The sequence below is a fragment of the Cibotium barometz genome, chromosome 45 (genome assembly GCF_041138505.1).
Source record: "Cibotium barometz isolate CiBa-2024 chromosome 45, ASM4113850v1, whole genome shotgun sequence".
NCBI classification, from domain to species: domain Eukaryota; kingdom Viridiplantae; phylum Streptophyta; class Polypodiopsida; order Cyatheales; family Cibotiaceae; genus Cibotium; species Cibotium barometz.
In genome coordinates, this window is record NC_141090.1 from 23813125 (window position 1) to 23834921 (window position 21797).

At 45.6% G+C, this 21797-nt stretch overlaps 3 protein-coding genes across 6 annotated transcripts in view; 1 reads left to right on the top strand and 2 right to left on the bottom strand.

The window, feature by feature from the left end:
• LTA3 (Dihydrolipoamide acetyltransferase, long form protein) overlaps nucleotides 1-21797 on the top strand; it is a 64230-nt gene that overhangs the window by 18428 nt on the left and 24005 nt on the right. For 2 of the 4 annotated variants that reach the window (XM_086783177.1, XM_086783179.1), the window contains exons 2-8: nucleotides 14148-14208; nucleotides 14674-14718; nucleotides 14845-14918; nucleotides 15093-15162; nucleotides 15377-15781; nucleotides 16094-16154; nucleotides 16328-16372. In XM_086783177.1, coding sequence (XP_086639303.1) covers nucleotides 14185-14208; nucleotides 14674-14718; nucleotides 14845-14918; nucleotides 15093-15162; nucleotides 15377-15781; nucleotides 16094-16154; nucleotides 16328-16372 — 724 coding nt within the window. In that variant the 5' untranslated portion in view covers nucleotides 14148-14184. The remainder of the gene's footprint in view (nucleotides 1-14147; nucleotides 14209-14673; nucleotides 14719-14844; nucleotides 14919-15092; nucleotides 15163-15376; nucleotides 15782-16093; nucleotides 16155-16327; nucleotides 16373-21797) is intronic. The other 2 variants (XM_086783176.1, XM_086783178.1) reach the window with 1 other exon arrangement.
• On the bottom strand, nucleotides 4840-5696 carry LOC147612556 (uncharacterized). The gene has a single exon (XM_086783175.1). The coding sequence runs from the start codon at nucleotides 5694-5696 to the stop codon at nucleotides 5043-5045; it is 654 nt and encodes a 217-aa protein (XP_086639301.1). The 3' UTR covers nucleotides 4840-5042.
• Nucleotides 4840-7520, bottom strand: LOC147612555 (uncharacterized). The gene is made up of 2 exons (XM_086783174.1): nucleotides 6034-7520; nucleotides 4840-5910 (listed from the first exon to the last, which is right to left on the bottom strand). The coding sequence occupies exons 1-2, from the start codon at nucleotides 7452-7454 to the stop codon at nucleotides 5820-5822; spliced, it is 1512 nt and encodes a 503-aa protein (XP_086639300.1). The 5' UTR covers nucleotides 7455-7520; the 3' UTR covers nucleotides 4840-5819.

Consider the following 21797-nt stretch of genomic DNA (forward strand, 5'->3'; position numbering starts at 1 on the left):
GATGCCAGATCACTGAGTAGTTAGCGTTTAGAACAAGGGGCCAGCCCATAGGGCTACCCCGGGTCTTTGTGTGGGCATGGGGATGGTGTGAAACCACCCCCATGAGGGCCAAGAAAGCCCTGGCTGAACCCACCAGCCATGGAGGGGCTGTAGGACAGCCCTAGGGGCAAAAGCTAAAGGCAAATTTCAGGAGAATACAACATTTTCATGGCTGTAGGGCAGGTATGGGGCAGCCCATACTGGCTGCCCAGCCCTCATGAGGTTTGCAAAGGCCCTGTCCAGCCAATTAGAAGCAGGCGCATCATGCCCAGCTTGTTAGGAAAAAAACGCAGCATTTAATGTGATTTTTTCAGCATTTTATGCTGGAATTTCAGTTGTGGGAGCATTTTATGCTGGCCGCCTGGCTTTATGCTGGCCGACTGTTGTAGTAGGAGTACTATAAAAGGGAGAGCCCACAATCCCATCATTTCATCTCATTTTCTCACCAAGAGCTCAAGCATAAAGAGGCTAGACAAGCCAAGAAGGTGCTAAGCAAAGGGGAGAAGGATTTCAGGTCAAGGGCAGGGAATTTCCAACCAAGAAAGGTCCAAGATTTCTGTATTTTTTTTCAGATTTACATCATTCTAATAAAGCAAATACACCATCCGTGGTGGGGGTGTTAGAAGTCATCTCCTGTCCAGTTTTATACACCAGGGCCTTTGTTGTGGGTGTGTCCACCCTTATGAGGTGTTTTATCATTTTTCCCCACTCGGTATTTTTTCCTATTTTTTTCCATTTTTTATGTGGCTTGGGAGGCAATTCTGAGTTGGCAGGAGCACTGAGAGCTAGCCGACTGACCCATCAGCAGTCGTGGACCTCTGTACTGCTGGCCGACTGGGCATATACAGTTGTGGGCTTCATTCAGTGCTGGCCGATTGATGCTACAGTCGTGGAGGCTTTTTCAACAGGCCAGCTGTCCATCTGGGGGAATATAAATAGGCCCCCAGCCCCCATACCACCCTTGTATCATATTCGGGATCTTCTTGTGTATATCAGAGCATAGCAGCCAGGTACGGGACGGGACGTATAATACGGCAAAGTATAATACGCGTATTATACGTCTTTTTCGCGGGGCCAAAATAAAAAATGCCGTTTTTTTTAAAATAAAAAACACTAGTTTAATTACATTTGGTCGAGACATGTCACATACATGTTGAAACTTGAAGTGTTGAACTTTAAGACTCAAGACTGGAGTTATAACTTATGAACTTATGAACGTTTAAACTTTAAACTTTAATTTTGAAAGACAAGGAGAGACTTGAGTTATGAATCATTTGTTAGAAGTCATCTCGTGTCTAGATTTATACACCAGGGCCTTTGTTGTGGGTGTGCCCGCCCTTATGAGGTGTTTTCCCATTTTTCCCCACTCTCCGTATTTTTCCCCCATTTTTTCCCATTTTTTCTGAGGCTTGGGAGGGCTGCCAGGTGATGCCAGGAGCACTCTGAAGCTGGCCGACTGGATCTACATCAGTCGTGGGCTGTCAGAGTGCTGGCCGACTTGTTCTATCTAGGCGGAGGCATCTGTAGCTGGCCGACTGCTATTTTCAGCAGTCGTGGACATATTCCTCAGTCGTGGGCTTTCCTGATGCTGGCCGACTGCCCTCTAGGGGAGTATATATAGCTCCTCAGCCCCCATGCCTTATTTGTATCATATTCGGGATCTTCTTGTGTATATCAGAGCAGAGTTACACGCCTACATCTCTCTCTTTTTGTGCTGTTTTTTCTGCCTGCGTTTTTGCTCTTGTGTTCCCAGATTTGGTCATCATCTCCGCTGCATATTCTGACATGGTATCAGAGCCTAGGCTCTAGATAGGTCTTGGGATTTGTGTGAGCAAGAGGGGGACTGTTTTGTGGCTGATCGGTGGACTGTTTTGGGCTGATCGGGAAGAGGAGAAGCAAGAGGAAGGCGGGCTGATTTGCTGGACAGCCACTTGCAGGTTTTAGTTCTTCTTTGTTCCCACCCACCCACCCTTTTCAGAGTACATCCCCGCTATGGCAGATCTGTTTGAGATGGCCGAGAGACATGTGAAGATCCCGACACTCCCCACGTTCCCGGTGGACCGTCAGTTGGACGGGAGCAACTACGGCATATGGAAGGTGATGATGGAATCCGTTCTGGAGTCTTACGACCTCGCCGATTTCGTTGTTGTTGGTGTTCCACGGCCGGAAGTAGAGAAAGGGGAGTTACCGTCGATCCGAAAGGACCGGGAGGCCCAGACACAGATGTGGGATCGTGTCAACGCCAGGGTCCGTTCGTTTATCTTTCTCAACTGCACACCACAGGTAATCAATCATGTAAAGCACATGACGCTGGCCAGAGGTATATGGCAGCATTTGGCCTCACTCTACAACAGGGTATCGCCCATGAAGAGGATTTCCTTGGAAGTACAGATGCGGGTTATGAGCCCTGCAAAGTCGTCGACGATGCGGGAACATATTAACAAGCTGCAGGCTCTTCAGCAGGAAGTTCTCCAGGCTGGGAAGGAGATATCGTCAGAGGACATGGCCATAACGTTGCTGTCACATTTGCCCTCTTCGTACTCAGCATTCTACTCGTCGTTGATTACCAGTGGCAGGCTCAGCACCATCACGTGGGAGGAGCTTGTGCCCATGGTCCTGGACCAGGAGGAACGATTCACGAACCCTCCTCAGGGTGGAGGTTCGGAGGCCTTTACTGGCCAACGGTCGAAAGGCCGTAACTCGGGCAAGGGGAAGGCTTCATCGGAGAAGTCTTCTGAGAAGATGTCCGACGCTGACCGCGAGAAACTAAAGGCAGAGAGGACCTGTAATGATTGTGGCGAGAAAGGCCACTACTGGAGGCAGTGTCCCAAGCGGAAGACCGGGAAGGGTGAAGACTCCTCAGCAATCATGAAGACTCCGGCTTTTGTGCACTTGGAGGTGATGGACACCGATGTTTCATTTTCTTCAGGCAGGGAGGAGATTGGAGGACTCTCCGCAACGGATACTCGGGAGTGGATTCTCGATAGTGGTGCTTCCAGGCACATGACTCCTTCCTGTTCCGGTTTACAGGATCTCTGCAGGGTTTCTGGTCATATTCTTACTGGGGATATGTCCACTATCCCAGTTCACAGTGAGGGCAGGATGGAGATAGTTCCCGATGGCAGAGGGGGGAAGCATTCCTCCCGGGTGTTGTATGTTCCGGCACTTGGTTTTCATCTGTTGTCAGTGCATCAGGTTTGCAAGACTGGCGTACGGGTGGAGTTTGATGAGCATTTTGTTGCTCTCCGGGACAAAGCAACAGGCCAAGTGGTTTGGGAAGGTGGAGTGGAGAATGGAGTCTACAGGCTTTCAGCACTCTCTCTCCCAGGTCCTCAAGATTGTGATGAGTGGCAGTGTGGTAATAGCTACTCAGGTGTGGATACGTTGCAGGTACAGGCTTTCCGAGACCAGGTGGTGGATAGCTTACCAGTAGATGGCAGCAGTTGGCAGGAACTTTCGAGTACTGAGGTTGGTAGTTCTTGTGTTCGTGAGTCAGAGGAAGCTGAATAGGTCACTTATGCTCTGATGTCTCGTCGTGTTCGGGACATAGAACTTCCAGTAGTTGAGGATGTTCTTTCCACGGGGACCTTACGGAAAGCCAGGCAGGTAGCAGGTGATTACTTGCAGAAGGAGGTGGTTTCTCCAGGCTTTATGGTTCCGGATTCAGAGGGGGTGGTTGACAGGTTTTTATCAGGCTTCCAGGACTTGTTTGTGCACCGTAACAGGTGTTGATCCTTGTGAGCAGTATGATGTCTCTGTGACTCAGAAGCTGTATGGTTCATTGATCTGGTTGATGGACACCGGATTGGACGGGAGCTTCCTGATGAGGCAATTGAGCTCTTGGTTGCAGATGTCTCTTTGTGAGGCAGGATTGCGTTTCCTGTGGTTTCTGCAGCATGCGAAGGATCATGGACTCTTGTACACAGGAGGGGGATTGTTGGATGGAGTCCGACTCCGCGGTTGGAGTGACTCGGTTTGGGGAGGAGATCCGGACACGAGGAGATCTACTTATGGCCCAGGAGCAGTTCTACGGAGCAGGAGGAGGTTACATTGCAGGTTTGGGCTTCCATTGGAGGAACCCATGGTCATCCAGAGGCACTTTGTTCGTGAACAGATCGTTGCTGATGACATCTTGCTGGAGTTCTGTTCGACGGAGGACAGTACGGTGTTCACGAAGTCGCTCTCAGGATTTGCTCAGGCGGCACCCCAGCTCCCAGTGGTTGGTTACACAGCCAGGAGCTGAGAGGGGGTGTTAGAAGTCATCTCGTGTCTAGATTTATACACCAGGGCCTTTGTTGTGGGTGTGCCCGCCCTTATGAGGTGTTTTCCCATTTTTCCCCACTCTCCGTATTTTTCCCCCATTTTTTCCCATTTTTTCTGAGGCTTGGGAGGGCTGCCAGGTGATGCCAGGAGCACTCTGAAGCTGGCCGACTGGATCTACATCAGTCGTGGGCTGTCAGAGTGCTGGCCGACTTGTTCTGTCTAGGCAGAGGCATCTGTAGCTGGCCGACTGCTATTTTCAGCAGTCGTGGACATATTCCTCAGTCGTGGGCTTTCCTGATGCTGGCCGACTGCCCTCTAGGGGAGTATATATAGCTCCTCAGCCCCCATGCCTTATTTGTATCATATTCGGGATCTTCTTGTGTATATCAGAGCAGAGTTACACGCCTACATCTCTCTCTTTTTGTGCTGTTTTTTCTGCCTGCGTTTTTGCTCTTGTGTTCCCAGATTTGGTCATCATCTCCGCTGCATATTCTGACATCATGATCATGCTTAAAGAGATTAGAGAATACAAGATAATCATGAAATGTACTGAGTACTCATGAATCTAAAATCACAAAATGGGAATCTTGAATCCTGAATCCTAACATAAATAAGGACGAAGCCGCAAGTGGTCCGCAACATAATAACAATGAACATATGTCATACATAAAAATGAGCCACTAGTCTGTAGATACTGGAATGTGGCATACAAAATGTGACTCATGAGTCATTCATCAGAGTCAAGACTCGGACTCTGAGCTAGAATCATCCCCACCATGGTCACGGTCATGCTCATCCTCCTCACTAACACTCCAATCACTAATGCTGGCCTCTCCCTCTGGCTCGGGCTCTGCCTCTGCCCATGCCTCTGCCTCTGTCCCTGCCTCTGTCTCAAGGCCCCTGCCCCTGGCTCTGCCTCTGCCCCTGCCTCTGCCTCTATCCCTGCCTCTGCCCCTGCCTATGGTGCCGGTCCTCGTGCGAGTCTGATGTGCAAAAGAGGCTCTCTCTGCTGCAAGGAAAGCCCACACTTCATCTTCTTCGTCACGAGGGTGCACTAGCTCCTCCATGCGAATCTCAACCTTGAAAGTGTCGGGATTGATCTCATTGATTGCTTTCATTTTTTCCCTCTTTCGAAGAAGCTTCAGATTGGAATTGACAAAGACAAGACGCTTTAATTGTGCAGGCAACAAGCAATTTCTTTTCTTTGTGTGTATGGCCGCAAACAAGCTCCAATTTCTCTCACAAGCGCCGGAGGAGCAATCTTGTGAGAGAACCCTCATAGCAATGCGCTGTAGCTCGGCACAGTCACCACCATACTTCTCCCACCAACTGACAGGTTTAAGCTGGGCATCTCGAAGACTAGCTCGTGGTGAGCCAAAATCAACATCATGCATGTCGCGAAACCGAAGAAGCTGGGTCTCGAGAAGATCTTGCGTTATTGGGTCTCTCTCCACTTTGGTGGTGTACTCTCTCCATCCCACATTTAGCTCGCGATCATGTCTCTGAGCATCTTGTCTTCAAAGTGGATGCAAGATGTGGCTAACAGCATGAATTGGACGATGAAACCAATCCCATCGTGTTTGCCATATCTCCTTGATTTCATCCATCCTTTTGACATAGAAGTTTAGAACAAAAGACAATAAATTAGAATCTAGAGTACATTATAAGAAAAAAGACTCAAGAGTCAAAAGCAAAGAACGACTTACATCCTACAACTTGCAAGTAGCATACCTATTATCATCAAAGAGGTTGCTTGCATTGAAGGCCGTGCTCACCTTCTCCATGAACTCGTAGATGAGGCCCATGGTGCATCCCTCCGAGTCGCTAAGGCGTAGTGCTGCGATCAATGGCTCCATGAATGCTACAATGCACTCCGCATCATGCCAAAAGACTGCCTCATAGATGAGATCCTCAAATCTTTTGCCCTTTTCGGTGCGGCTACCATCCCATGAAATCCATCTGTCATCCGTAATCATACGCCGCAAACCACGTCGACATTTTACCAATTTTTGGAGGACAATGAAGAGGTAGGCAAAGCGGGTACTTGAAGGCTTTGCGAGCTCCGTCTCACAATTTGCCCGATAGATACCAAGAGCTCGTTGCTTTCTTGTCACATAGTTTACCATAAACTCAGCCTTCTTCACCACATCCGCCACCCATGGTATGGCTCCCACATCTTCAATTAGAAGATCAATCGAATGCGAAGCACAAGGAACCCAACTGATTTGTGGATAGTCTCTCTCCACTAGTGCGCCGGTAGCCTTGCAATTGGATGCATTATCTGTGACTACCGCAACCACATTCTCGCTTCCCACTTGTTCTATTGCTGCCTTTAGATGCCCATAGATAAATTCAGCTGTATGTGCCTCCCCAGAGCCATCTATGACAGTCAAGAACATGGTGCCGAGACAACAAGAGACAAGGATATTTAAGAGAGGGCGGCGTTTGGTGTCCGACCACCCGTCACACATAATAGTACACCCATACCTTGCCCATGCCGCCTGTATTGGTGCTAGCTCCTTCTCAATGTCCATGACCTCTGCCTTCAATTCTTTGGTGCGAAGAACCTCATATGATGGAGGCTTGAATGTGGGCCCCGCATCCGCCACCGCACTAAGCATGTGTAGAAAAGCCGGCTTGCGAGCATGGTCAAAGGGCACATTGCACTCGAAGAAGTATTGCCGAACTCTTCGTCTTGCATTCTCATGCTTGATTTTGGCCCAACTTTGTTGAAGAGACTTCTTTGGCACATTTGGAGGTGGAGGGCTTGGGGTGAAAGATGGATGTGCACCACCGCTATGTGGATGAAAAGAGGCTAGAGCTCGAGAAGAACCGGCAACTGATGATGCGGGAACATCCTGTTGTGCTGAAGTCTGGGAGGAATCTATGATGGAAGGTGCCGTACCTTGAACCTCAACTCGGGCTCTCTTTCTGGCACGAACAACACTTGGATCTTCACCCAATTTCTGAATGACATCATCGGGAATGTCGCTGGGACACACATCAACTCCCTGGCCAGTAATGTGGAGAAGGTGAGCTCTAACACGTGGTGCACTGCCGGTGTAGACAATGTTGCAATGCTTGCACCGCCAATTTTTGTCGGCCTTGTTCTCGATCACTTCATCCCATACTGCTAATTTCTTTCTCCCCATGTTGTGTCTCACACGAGTGCCGCCGCCTGCGTAGCCTGTAGGTAGTAATAAGTATGCATGTGTGAGTGTGTGTAGATAGTATGTAATATGTATTGAGACGAGAGAGAGAGAGAGAGAGAGAGAGAGAGAGAGAGAGAGAGAGAGAGAGAGAGAGTTATGTTGCTGCCTTGGGGGCCTGAGCAAGGGTGCGTGGGGAAAGCGGTGCGGACACACATGCGAGGGTGCAGTGCGCCGTACCGGCGGCCAGGTACGCCGCTAGCACAGCGAACGGCGAACTAAGCGACAGAGGGGGGAGCGGCGAGCAGGGGCGAACGACCCCCTGCGAGCGGAGATGAATGAATGAGAAAATGAAATGAAATGAAATGATATATTAACGTCTTCAAAAGGCCAAAATGACCTATGAGACCAAAAAGGTTACAACAATTGGTGGATCTGATACAATGTCTGTGTAAGGAAAGCTAAAAACAACTAAACAACTAACTGAAACTGAAACAACTATGAGGAAAAGTACGGTACCAGGAACGCCTAATGGATAACATCTAGGAGGAAAACTCCAGCAACAAAGGTAAGCATCATACACATCACTATCCAAAGATGTCTCTCATCGGTCGATGGCGGATATCCTCAATGTCCTCCATGGTGAGTACTCTGACTGGACGTCTCCCATGCCGTGCTAGTATGATCCTGATCCTTTGTTGTAGTCTCCGCCGGTGTCGAGATGGGCCTCTCATCTTGGGGCGCCTGGACCGCCCCAGCTCTATAGCCCGATCAATCATCTTGAGAGAGAGAGAGAGAGAGAGAGAGAGAGAGAGAGAGAGAGAGAGAGAGAGAGAGAGAGAGAGAGAGAGAGAGAGAGAGAGAGAGAGAGAGAGAGAGAGAGAGAGAGAGAGAGAGAGAGAGAGAGAGAGAGAGAGAGACGTACCGGGTACCGTACCGGAGAAAGGGGGGCGGCAGCGAGGAAGCGAACGTGGGCGTGCAGGTTCAGGAAGCAGCAGAGCGCACCAGAACACACGCGGATCACAAAAAAATCCAGGCATAACGTTAAACGTTAGCCTGGCAAATTTTTTAATAAAAAAAAAAACCTCACGTTTTTTTTCAAAAGGACGTTTTTTATCCAAAAAAACGTCCCGTCGAGTATTTTTTATAAAATACGCGTTTTATAGCTGCTATGTATCAGAGTAGAGTTACATGCCTACATCTATATCTCTCATGTGCTGTTTTTCTGCATGCGTTTTTTGCTCTTGTGTTCCCGGATCTGGTCATCATCTCCGCTGCGTATTCTGACATGGTATCAGAGCCCTAGACTCTAGATAGGTCTTGGGATTTGTGTGAGCAAGAGGGGGACTGTTTTGTGGCTGATTGGTGGACTGTTTTGGACTGTTCGGGAAGAGGAGAAGCAAGAGGAAGGCGTGCTGATTTGCTGGGCAGCCACTTGCAGGTTTTAGTTCTTCTTTGTTCCCACCCACCCACCCCTTTTCAGAGTACATCCCTGCAATGGTAGATCTGTTTGAGATGGCCGAGAGACATGTGAAGATCCCGACACTCCCCACGTTCCCGGTGGACCGTCAGATGGACGGGAGCAACTACGGCATATGGAAGGTTATGATGGAATCTGTTCTGGAGTCCTACGACCTCGCTGATTTTGTCATTGTTGGGGTTCCACGGCCGGAAGTTGAGGAAGGGGAGTTACCGTCGACCCGAAAGGACCGGGAGGCTTAGACACATGTGGGATCGTATCAACGCCAGGGTCCGTTCGTTTATCTTTCTCAATTGTACACCACAGGTAATCAATCATGTAAAGTATATGACGCTGGCCAGAGGTATATGGTAGCATTTGGCCTCACTTTACAACAGGGTATGGCCCATGAAGAGGATTTCCTTGGAAGTACAGATGTGGTTATGAACCCTGCAAAGTCGTCGACGATGCGGGAGCATATTAACAAGCTGCAGGCTCTTCAGCAAGAAGTTCTTCAGGCTGGGAAGGAGATATCATCAGAGGACATGGCCATCACGTTGCTGTCACATTTACCCTCTTCGTACTCACCATTTTACTCGTCTTTGATTACCAGTGGTGGCAGGCTCAGCACCATCACGTGGGAGGAGCTTGTGCTCATGGTCTTGGACCAGGAGGAACGATCCACGAACCCTCCTCAGGGTGGAGGTTCGGAGGCCTTAACTGGCCAACGGTCGAAAGGCCGTAACACGGGCAAAGGGAAGGCTTCGTCAGAGAAGTCTTCTAAGAAGAAGTCCATTATTGACGGCGAGAAACTAAAGGCAGAGAGGACCTGTAATGATTGTGGCGAGAAAGGCCACTATTGGAGGTAGTGTCCCAAGCGGAAGATCGAGAAGGGTGAAGACTCCTGAGCAGCAATCATGCAGACTCCGGCTTTTGTGCACCTGGAGGTGATAGACACCGATGCTTCATTTTCTTCAGGCAGGGAGGAGATTGGAGGACTCTCCGCAACGGATACTTGGGAGTGGATTCTTGATAGTGGTGCTTCCAGGCACATGACTCCTTCCCGTTCCAGATTACAGGATCTCTGCAGGCTTTCTGGTCATATTCTTACTAGGGATACGTCCACTATCCCAGTTCACAGTGAGGGCAGGATGGAGAGATGGCAGAGGGGGGAAGCATTCCTCCCAGGTGTTGTATGTTCCGGCACTTGGTTTTCATTTGTTGTTAGTGCATCAGGTTTGCGAGACTGGCGTACGGGTGGAGTTTGATGAGCATGTTGTTGCTCTCCGGGACAAAGCAACAGGCCAGGTGGTTTGGGAAGGTGGAGTGGAGAATGGAGTTTACAAGCTTTCAGCACTCTCTCTCCCAGGTCCTCAGGTTTGTGATGAGTGGTAGTTTGGTAATGGCCACTTAAGTGTGGATACGCTGCAGGTGGGGGCTTTCCGAGACTAGGTGGTGGATAGCTTGCCAAAAGAAGGCAGCAGTTGGCAGGAACTTTCCAGTACTGATGTTGGTAGTTCTTGTGTTCGTCAGTCAGAGGAAGCTGAACAGGTCACTTATGCTCTGATGTCTCGTAGTATTCGAGACAAAGAACCTCCAGTAGATGTGGATGTTCTTTCCACGGGGACCTTTCGGAAAGCCAGGCAGGTGGCAGGTGATTACTTGTTGCAGAAGGAGGTGGTTTCTCCAGGCTTTGTGGTTCCAGATTCAAAGGGGGTGTTTGATAGGTTTCATCAGGTTTCTAGGACTTGTTTGTGCACCGTAACAGGTGTTGATCCTTGTGAGCAGTGTGATGTCTCTGTGACTCAGAAGCTGTATGGTTCATTGATCTGGTTGATGGACACCAGATTGGACGGGAGCTTCCTGATGAGGTAGTTGAGCTCATGGTTGCAGATGTCTCTTTGGGAGGCAGGATTCCGTTTCTTGTGGTTTCTACGGCATGCGAAGGATCATGGACTCTTGTACACAGGAGGGGGATTGATTGATGGAGTCCGACTCCACGGTTGGAGTGACTCAGTTTGGGGAGGAGATCCGGACACGAGATCATCTACTTCAGGCCCAGGAGCAGTTTTACGGAGTAGTTGGAGACAGTCATCTTTTGCCTTGTCGAGAACAGAGGCAGAGTACCGGGCTGTTTGTGATGCTGCTTGTGAGGTGGTGAGGATGCAGAGGTTGCATTGCAGGTTTGGGCTTCCACTGGAGGAACCCATGGTCATCCAGAGGCACTTTGTTCGTGAACAGATCGGTGCTGATGACATCTTGCTAGAGTTCTGTTCGACGGAGGACAGTACGGTGAACCTCTTCACGAAGTCGCTATCTCAGGATTTGCTCAGGCGGCACCCCAGCTCCCAGTGGTTGGTTTCACAGCCAGGAGCTGAGAGGGGGTGTTAGAAGTCATCTCCTGTCCAGTTTTATACACCAGGGCCTTTGTTGTGGGTGTGCCCGCCCTTATGAGGTGTTTTATCATTTTTCCCCACTCTCCGTATTTTTCCCTATTTTTTTCCATTTTTTCTGTGGCTTGGGAGGCAGTTTTGAGTTGGCAGGAGCACTGAGTAGCTGGCCGACTGACCCATCAGTAGTCGTGGACCTCTGTACTGCTGGCCGACTGGGCATATACAGTTGTGGGCTTCATTCAGTGCTGGCTGATTGATGCTACAGTCGTGGAGGCTTTTTCAGCAGGCCGACTGCCCATCTGGGGGCATATAAATAGGCCCCCAGCCCCCATACCACACTTGTATCATATTCGGGATCTTCTTGTGTATATCAGAGCAGAGTTACACGCCTACATCTATATAAAGACTGTGAGTCTCTTTTTCTTTGTGAGCAAGTGCGACTGCAGGTGATGACTTTTGAAGTCTCTCTTTTCACTGGCTCAAGACTGCTTTAGAGTGGTTCTCTCTAGCCCTTTGTGAGAGGAAGGGTTTGGCAGTTTAGAGGGTGGAAATAGGACAAGATTGTGGGCTGTTTTGGATGAGTTTATGGACTGGTTTTCATGGCTGAGTTTATGGCTATGTGCATGGTTCAGTCAGATGCATTTTCAAGGCCTCATGGATGTACAGTCTTAGCAGATTAGAGGAGATAACAGTGTTGTGTTCTTGGGACACAAGGCTGTGTAACCTCTATGCTAAGAGGTCCTGAGGATTTGCAGATTGGACTTGCAGACATACGAGCCATGAATGGCCATGTTGTAATCATCTAAATCTTTCCATTGAAATTGAATAAAGAAATACCAAAAGGGGGGCTAAGCTTTGGGGCCAACAGGTGTCGTTCTCCTTCTTGTTTTGGAGCACTCTAGCTCCTGTTTATTTGATTAATTGTCTGGACTACAATTGGATTGGGTGACTGCTAGTCTACCGCGCTTTGGTTTCTACCAGAGGCCGGTTTCAGATTGGATCAGTAGAATAGGACTTTTTGGCTTGACATCACTGCTTGTCACATATACACTTATCTTACTACTCATAAGAGTAGGTTCAACACACATATAAGCACTTAGCACACTTACACATATAAGGGGTGTTCACACCTATACACATACACATTGGTGGGACACAAGAGATGGACACGCACACACATGACTCCGAATCCCAACAAACCTCCCTTCGGAGCGAAGGTGGAGATACTTGAAAAACCTTAAATAGTCATCGTGGTTTTGACTATAGACTGCCCAATGTGCGCAATAGAGACACAATGGTGCCAACACCTGAACTCTCATGTCAGGCTTGATATAAGAGTTTGACTACAAATGACAACCTACTTCAGTTTGTCAGATGACCCCTCCTTGACCTGAACGGGGGTATGAAGAAAAACGGATCTTTTTATAAGGCTTATTACTACACACATAGAAAGAAGGACTGACACTCACAACATTTATTACAATCAATTTTTTGGGTATGAAGAAAAACGGATCTTTTTATAAGGCTTATTACTACACAAATAGAAGGAAGGATTGACACACACACAACATTTATTACAATCAATTTTTGGGCTATGAAGAAAAATGGATCTTTTTATAAGGCTTATTACGCACATAGAAGGAAGGAATGACACACACACACAACATTTATTAGAATCAATTTTGGGGGACTATCCAGGCAGAGAACCCTTGACCCACATATCGGCTTTTAGAAAGCCCAATCATAATCTTCTTCTTTTAGAGAAAGATTATCCATGACAATAGTTGCATGTGCCACTCCTGAGGCTTCTGCTTCTTGAACTTCTTCTTCATCTTGTGCCACGAGGTTTGCATGTGCCTTCTCTTGCTCTTTGGCCATCTACTTGAAACATCTGGCTTCTATGTGTCCTAGCTTTTTGCAAAAGTTACATCTTTCCCTTTTATCTTTGTGAACATGTTTCTATCTGACTCAAAGGATATCTCAGATTGTTCTTTGTAGCAGTCTTAGTCTATGAGAATTGCAACCATCTCATCATAGGTTATTTCCCGAGCTACCCTTAGTATAGTCAAGGTTTCAGAGAATTTTGAAACCTCTTCTATAATTGATAGAAGTACAGCTTTCTTGTCATCCCCATCCACAACTCCCAAGCCAGAGAGTAGTTGTATGGTGGGAAAATACCTCCTAAAGAGAGAAAAAGTGCTCTGGCTAGTCCTAGAGTGTTCACACACTATTGCCTATAGCATAGATGTCTACAATCACTCCCTGAATCATCTCCTCAGTGAAACCCAACTCCCACAAGAGGCGAGCTAGAAAGCAACAAAAGATCTTCTTGCCCCTCGGCCTCCTCTCCTCGACGATGGCCCTCAATGTGAAGATGTGATCCAATGTTGAGCAGGAGCATGAAACCTACTTGCCCCTTTTCTCTTCATGCCATGACGTTTTGCATGTGAGCTAGCTTCAGCTTCCAAAACTGAGCCCTATAGCTTTGCAAGTGTGTGCTCCATCATGATAGTGCGGTAGTTGTCAGGGTTCATGTGGTTGCCGGTTTTATGGATTGGTACTATAGTGTTGGTGAACCAAGAGGGTGGGAAACCATGATAGAGTGCCCTATTAATATTTTTAACCATCAATTTCTAAAAGCTTCAAATATTTTTAACCATCAATTTCTAAAAGCTTCAAATATTTTTAAGAATTTATTAATATTTCATTTTTTTCTTGGGAAGGGATGAAACTTTTCTATGTGAAATATAGAAAGCTTTGAAACGTTTCTTGTGACCATGCAAACGTTTATGTTTGAGATAAAATGCTTCACTTTTCTAGACTTACGGCACATTTAAACTTCAGTTTCTGTGCAGACTCTCCTCCGCATCAAGTCATTTCAATGCCGGCTTTGTCACCAACCGGGGTGAGTTGTTTGTAAACAGTGTCATGAAAGATTGCATCGATAAAGTTAGCATAAGGGCGCATTTTGATAGGAAATGGCCGTCTCCTAGCTGAAAACTTGGAAACATTGTTTCTCCACAGTCATTGTTTTTGTTTTCATTTCCCATTTCTTACTCCTCTTTCAAGATATTCCCCACTAACTTTTGCCTTCAGGTTTTGTTTTTCTCAAAGTTTCTCACCATCTCCTCCAATTTATCGTTCATCCCAATTCTGTTTTCTATTTCTCTCAACTTTTTCCTTTGTTTTTTTTGGCAAACTTTAAATTTCATTTATGATGTTAAATACATTTCCTTATGTTTTCGGTTTCCTGTTTTCATTGTTTAGAGACATCAGCCATTCCCGTTTCTGTTCCCTGTATCTATGAGGCTAATTGTTTAAATTCGCAAATAAATTTAGTATCTTTATGTCACATTTTTTTACATGGCAGGAAAAAGGAAACATACCCTCCTGGTGCAAAAAGGAAGGTGATAAGGTAAATAGATGATCATCCGTTCAATAGATTATTTCTTATGATTGGGAGCTTTTTCACGTCTGGAAGTTCTGCCTTTGTTCAGTGATGTTCCTCTTTCCCAATTCTTTATCATCGTTGATTCTCCAGGTAGCTGTAGGTGATGTGCTCTGCTTAATAGAAACTGACAAATCCACTATGGAGATGGAGGCCATGGAGGAAGGGTATGTAGCTAGGACTTTGATTATTTTACCTTTGCATTCAGAATGTCTAGATCTAAGATGATGCAGCAGGGAACCTTTGTTTTCTTTTAGCTGTTATATGTGCTGGTGGTTGTTGGAAATAGAAGTAAAGAGATTGTTTTTGTTTGGTAACATCTATTGATATGGACTTTGCAGTTTCTTAGCAAAAATTCTGGTATCAGCAGGCTCTACAGACGTGGCAGTGGGACAACCTATTGCGATAATTGTAAGTGCATCAATGCTAGTTTCTGATTGTTGACTAGGAAACTCCCAATGCATGGGTTTGAAACATGATCTATGGCTGTCCATCCCTGACGGGTGGCCTGGATGGGATGGGGCAGGGGTTAATAGTGTATAACCTCGATAAAGTTTCAAGAGCTTAAAGGAGAGAGACTAAGATTTTATGCTGGTGGGTAAACTTGTGCATCATGTTAAGGCAGGTTGAAAATGAGGAAGACATTGTTAAGGTCAAAGATGTTGCCACCCCAGCAGCTGCAGCTCCCAGAGATAAGAGTCCTGAAAAGGTTGCAGAAAGCCTGGACTCGCAAGGTCCAGCCATTCCATCAAGGCAAAGGTTGGGACCTTCTGTAAGGAAGCTTTTGATCGAAAGCGGGATAGATGTAGCCACATTAAAGGGAACAGGACCAGGCGGCGCTGTCGTGAAAGGTGATGTTCTTGCTGCTATAAAAGCGGGAAGTAAGCCAGCAAAAGATGCAGAATCAAAAAAGGTGGAAGAGTCTACACAAAAGGCATCTTTGGCAGCAACATTGAACCGTTCATCTGAAGCATTGCCGCCTCCATCTAGGATATCATACGAGGATTTACCAACAAGTCAGATACGGAAGGTTAATGATTCTAGAAGCATCTAATTGTTGCTGACTAGTAATACATTATGATATAACCTGTATTTATGAGATTCCTCTTAGAACAGGTTAGTAATATGGAGGCTTGAGGGCTAGGCTAGTGGATAAGGTGGTGAATTGGAGGAGAAATGACCAAGGGAGAGTCCCTAAGCATTTGATTGTGTCTTTAAGCTCTCCCTTGGGCTTTCTCCTTTGGTTAGCCATCTCCCTTCTATGTACCTGTCCTTAGAGGAATCCCGAAAGTACAGGTGATGTAACATATGTATATCCTCAAAATCTTTTTTTATTCACCAGGTGATCGCTAAACGGTTATTGGAATCAAAAAATGGGATTCCTCACCTCTATTTGTCCGCGGGTTAGTAGTGTGTTCTTCACAAAGTGATTCATGCATATTTGTGTAATGAAGTCAAAACTTGTATCAGCCGGCTTCATTCGACTCAGGTCTTCATGTGCAGTGCTTGAGGTGGGATTTCGAAGTCATCTAAAATCATCTCTCTCAAGTATTCTTTATGTGGTTGTATGTTGCAGATACAGTGCTGGATGCAACCTTGGCTGTTCGGAAGGAATTGAAAGGTATATTTCCTTTCTTGAAGGCATAGAGTTGCACAAAATGGCTTACTTGAAGTTAGTGCCCTTTATGGGCTTATCTTGTCAAAGCTTCGGCCAATCTTGTCGGGTTATATGTATATATGATCCTATATATATATATATGTATATATATATATAGGATTTTGCCTTTATCTCTCAATCATGCCATCTTATTTTGCTGCTTATCGAAAAAGGTTATAGTTTCAATAAGATTTTGAGAAAGGTTCGTTCTTTCATGAATCGTAGTAAGTTTATCTTTGGTATTTCAGCTTTTGGAATGTTTAAAATGATAAGGAGTAAGTTTTATAGAAGTTGGGAGCTGAAAAGCCCACTTAATTCATAATTCAATGCTCTTTTTTGTAAAAGTAGCTTGTTCTAGCTTAGGGTAGGGTTTGTTGTTTTAACTTAGAGTAGGCCTTGTTTAGTCTTTTCTTTCTAATATAGACTTAGTTTGGTTCTTTCCTATGTTTTGTAATTGTTTGTTGTTATACCTTAGAGCAGACTTTGAGTGCTAGTCTCTATCATGGCTGAGTATGCCCATCACTTCCGAAGAGTGATAGAAACTCAGTTCGCTGGTTTTTATAAAGCATGTTCTTTTGGGACTAACCTTATACAAACCTGCACCTACTCTTGGGCATTGATGACGTGAGTAGGGATGTCATAGCTTCACGCTATGCGTAGAGTTGAAGAACCTACACTTCATGTTCGGACAGACATTGGAGTTAATGGTTGCACTTTTGAGTCGAAGTCTTTTTTAAAGTTTAGCTTAATGTTTGGTTCTAGCTCTTAGTGCTTTAGGTCTAGAGTTTACAGTTCTCTGTTTTGCTTTTTTTTTTTTTGTTTTTTGTTTTTTTTGGTTTTTTGTTTGTTTGTTTTTGTTTTTGTTTTTTTTGGTTTTTTTTTGGTTAATGTCTTAATTAAACGTCTTTGTTTGATATTATCTTTCGATTTCCTCTCTTTAGTAGCTACTTTATTTATTTTCGATCTTTCAAATGCTTTGTTTTTGTCTTTGTCCTTCTTCACTTTTATTTCTGTCTCAAATCTCTCAATTCGTAAGTTGAGATTTTTTTTGACCTTATGAAGGTATATATATATGACCCTATATATATATATGCGCATGTGTGTGTGTGTATTAGCTTACATGAAGCATACACACTACACAAAAGGATTAGGTTTACCTGTACATTATCATTTGTGCATTAAGAGGATCGATTCCGACCAGCTTTATATGGGCTAGGTCATCACCAAGCCATAGTTACAAAAAAACACTTTTTTTTGAAAAAAATAAAAAAACGTGTATGTTTCAAAATGTCCTAGTTTTTGAGACGCGTTTTTTAAAGGCAAACATTTTAAAAAATATTTAAAAAAATAATATTTTTTAAGGATGCGTTTTTTTATATATATCAATGGTTAATGTTGAATGATCATTGGTAAATCAATATTAAAGTTAATGTTAAATGGCATTGCTGCCACCAGATCCATGGGAGCCTGGGACCATGTGAATGTATTATCATTATGATTTAATGAATTATGATAGCCATAGGCTTCAAAGGCTTTAAATCGTTCACTCTTGAGTTTTTATGCACAAGTTTAACTTTCATACATGAAATTTATGGTTCTTAGGCTTAAAAACTATATATACAGGCCATAGTTATAGCTAAAAAAGTTAATGAATAAAAAACTTATTTTAATTTTTTAAAAAAAAAATAAAAAACGTTTTTAAAAGTATAAAACTTGTATAATACTTCCCATTTTAAAAACGTTTGGCAACTACGCACCAAGCTATAGCTCCACACTAGATCTCCCTCAGTCTGCCACATGACTCCTTGCCTTTGGGTGTAGTCCGACACGTTGCAAACTTGAGACGCTTTAAATAGCCATGTGGAACACTATTTGGAAATAGCCATTTGCAACGAACATAATGTCAAAATGTGGCTCTGCTCGCATATGAGAGAGGTCTGGAATTTAGCCTTGAGTTAGTCTGCTTTCAGTGAACTTGTGGACTAGAGTGGTGGCTTCCAAGGAGGCTTTGGAGGACCGAAAAAGGCCATTTAAAGGTGAGTGGCATCGGTCGGGGTATTTGGAGCGGTTGTGAAACCGGTCTCCGATAGAAAACCAGAGTGCGGTAGGAGCAATCACCCGTCCACTTGTAGTCTAGATGAGAAACAAAACACAGATTGGGGCTAGAGTGCCCAAATCTGAAAACACAGCGACACCTGTTGGCCCCAAAGCTTGGCGCCCCTTGCGGTATTTCTTTATTCAATTAAAATAATATGTATGGCTGAGTACAACACAAAAACCAGCCAAGAGTTTACACCTGTAAGTCCAATCTGACTGCCCACAAATCCTTCTCAGCACAGAGGATCTATGCACACAGATCTGTGTCCTCAAGCAACACACTGTGCCTCCCTCTGATCAGCCAAGTTCACAAAGCAGGCCAGCCATGGGCAAACATCTGGCATAACTCAAGAGCATGATACATCTTCTCAGCTCAAACATACATGTGCTGTCCAATCTCTGTCTTAATCCCTTGTCAATCTGCCATACCCCTCCTCTCACAAGGAGCCAGATAACACATACCTGCAGCAGACATCAAGCAGTAGAAAGAGAGATGGATGAACAGAAACAGAGCTTACCAAGTTCAGCTCGTGAAACAACACTGGAGGAAGCAACAGCACCAATCTGTGCCTGCAGGCACTTGAATCCACAATCCTGCTTCACATGTGTGCTTGCACTTGCCTGTATCCTCCTCCTGATGCTCACTCCTATGCTGTCCTTGAAAATACAGATCTGAAAATCAGCACTGTACCCGTCTGTACCGCCTCGGGATACGTGCCAGGAGTTGTACTTGCACAAACAGCCTGCTGTCCACTTCTGTACCAACCTGAATCAGAGTATTCAGGTCTGTCCAGCACCTGTTTGCACCACCTGCAGCAGCCTGCAGCAGATGTACTTGCTGTACCTGGCTGTCCGTACACTGTACGGCAGCCGTACAGTGTTGTACTTGCTGGAAAACAGACTGTACAGCCTATACAGGTCTTCTGCGCAGAGTTTCCAGCAGCAGTTCTGTGCGCCGCCAGCAACAGAGGAGAAAGAGAGAGAGAGAGAGTGTTTGCCCAGTTCTGGCCGTACAGTGCTGTACGGCTGATTCTACTCAGAAAAACAGCTACAGCACACAGCAAAACAGCCGCCTCCTTCTTCTTGTGCTTTTCCACGCTAGGATTCAAGCGCATGAAGGAACTCCCACTTTTGCTACACGATTCCCCAAAAAGGGAAGAGAGAGAGAGAAGAGAGAGAAAACTCCTCCCCAATTTAATCCCTAGGGTCCCAACTTAATAAGTTCCTAGGGCCACTAAGGCCTAGGGGCAAACTCCAATAAACATTAAAACTTAATGTTTTTAGTTCCCCCCTTCACACCTAGGGATGTCCGCACATCTTAAACACTGTCCGGGCACCCTCCATGTGAATCATAAAATATTCTGACTCTGCAACCACCATGCCCACACTTGTCCTGCTCCATTTTCACAGGGCCATGACATACCCCCCTCTTGAAAGATGGCAAGCGTCCTCGATTGCATTCTGGTGATGCATCAAAATATCCAAAGTGAAATATACAATATGGCAAGATCAGCGTCCCAATCTCTCTGAGCCATACACATGTATCAACATTCACTGCAAACCAATGGCATAGTAATAGTCCAAGTAGTATACCACTGTGAACCATACATATCCACAAAAATCTCCATGTGACTAGTACACATATATCATAGAAGTCCCATAAACAGATGTACTGTCAGCCTCAGTACCTTCGGATGAGATAAAATCTGCACCAAGCGACCTCTAGATGTCATCTGAGCCTGTCTGAATCAAGGGAGTGGAGGTGCTACCCCCCTCTTGAGCATCAGGTAATGCTCCAGACCCATGCTCTGCTGAACCTGAATGAGCCACAATAAGAGTCGGCTCTAACTCAAAGGCATCGAGATAAAGCTGCAAAACCTGAGGTGAATCTGTTAAGTCACCTTCCTCCATCCACTTCGCATCCATCGGTGAATAGTTCTTGAACTTCACAAGATAGCGACGGGAAACTTTACCTCGTACCTTCCTTTCTTTATGTGCCAATATCTGCTCTGGAATCAGAACCTCATCAAGTTCCTCAACTTCCGGCTGAGCCTCATCTGATACATCCTCAGGCACATCCCCACGGAAAGGTCTAAGAAGACTCACGTGAAAAGCATTGTGAATCCTCCACCAGTGATCTGGTAACTTCAAACGATAGGTTACCTCACCAATCTTTTCCAAAACCTGAAAAGGCCCATAGTATCGCATGCTCAATTTAGGGAATAAGCGCTCTTTACCCTTCATTTTCTTGAGTCTAGCCTTTTCAAAGCGCAAAAGAACCCAATCACCCAATGCAAACTGTAAATCACGTCTGTGACGGTCTGCGGCTTTCTTTTGCTTCTGTTGAGTTTTCTGGAGGGCCAACTTAACTCTCCGATAAGCTTCATCCAAGCTCTCCACATACTGATCAGCCTCAAAGATCTTATCCTTTGTATGCAAAATGGGTGGTACTTTCTTCCCTCCTTCTACAATCTCAAAAGGCGCTTTGCCTGTCGAGCTATGTACAGTGTTGTTATATGCAAACTCCACCAAAGGAAGATATTTTTCCCATTGTTGCTTGTGCTCTGACACATAACACTTGAGAAGATCCAACACTGTAGAGTTAGCCTCTTCTGACTGACCATCTGTCTGTGGATGAAATGACGATGAAAACTTGAGAGTTGTACCCATGTTGTCAAACAACCCTCTCCAAAACAAACTCGTCATCCGTGGATCACGGTCACTAATGATAGACGTAGGCAAGCCATGATACTTGAAGATGTTCGCCATGAACAACTTCACCATATGATCCACTTCAATTGTCTTCCTCACGGGAATGAAATGTGCCTGCTTACTGAACCTGCATATGATAGTCCAGATGCCATCATTTCCCGTTTGTGTTCGTGGAAGATCAAATACAAAATCCATGGCAATGCTCTCCCAAGGTCTATCCGGAATAGGTAAAGGCTGTAATAACCCTGGTGTCTTCTGACGGTCAATTTACCTTCTGACATACGATGCATTGCCTCACAAAGGCATCAACATCTCTTCTCAAGGTTGGCCAATAAAAGAAAGTCTCCACTGCTTTGACCGTGGCGTCAATACCTCTATGACCTACATACGGTGGAGCATGACTTTCAATCATAACCTTGAGTCGCAATGGCCTGGTAACACACAGTCTGCCATGCATCAATAAAAACCCATCTCTGAGAGTGTAATGCTCATGCCGCTGACCCTCAGACATCTGATCATACAACCTGTCAAAATCCTCATCATGGGCATACTGCTCTTTCATTTCATCAAGCTCATGATG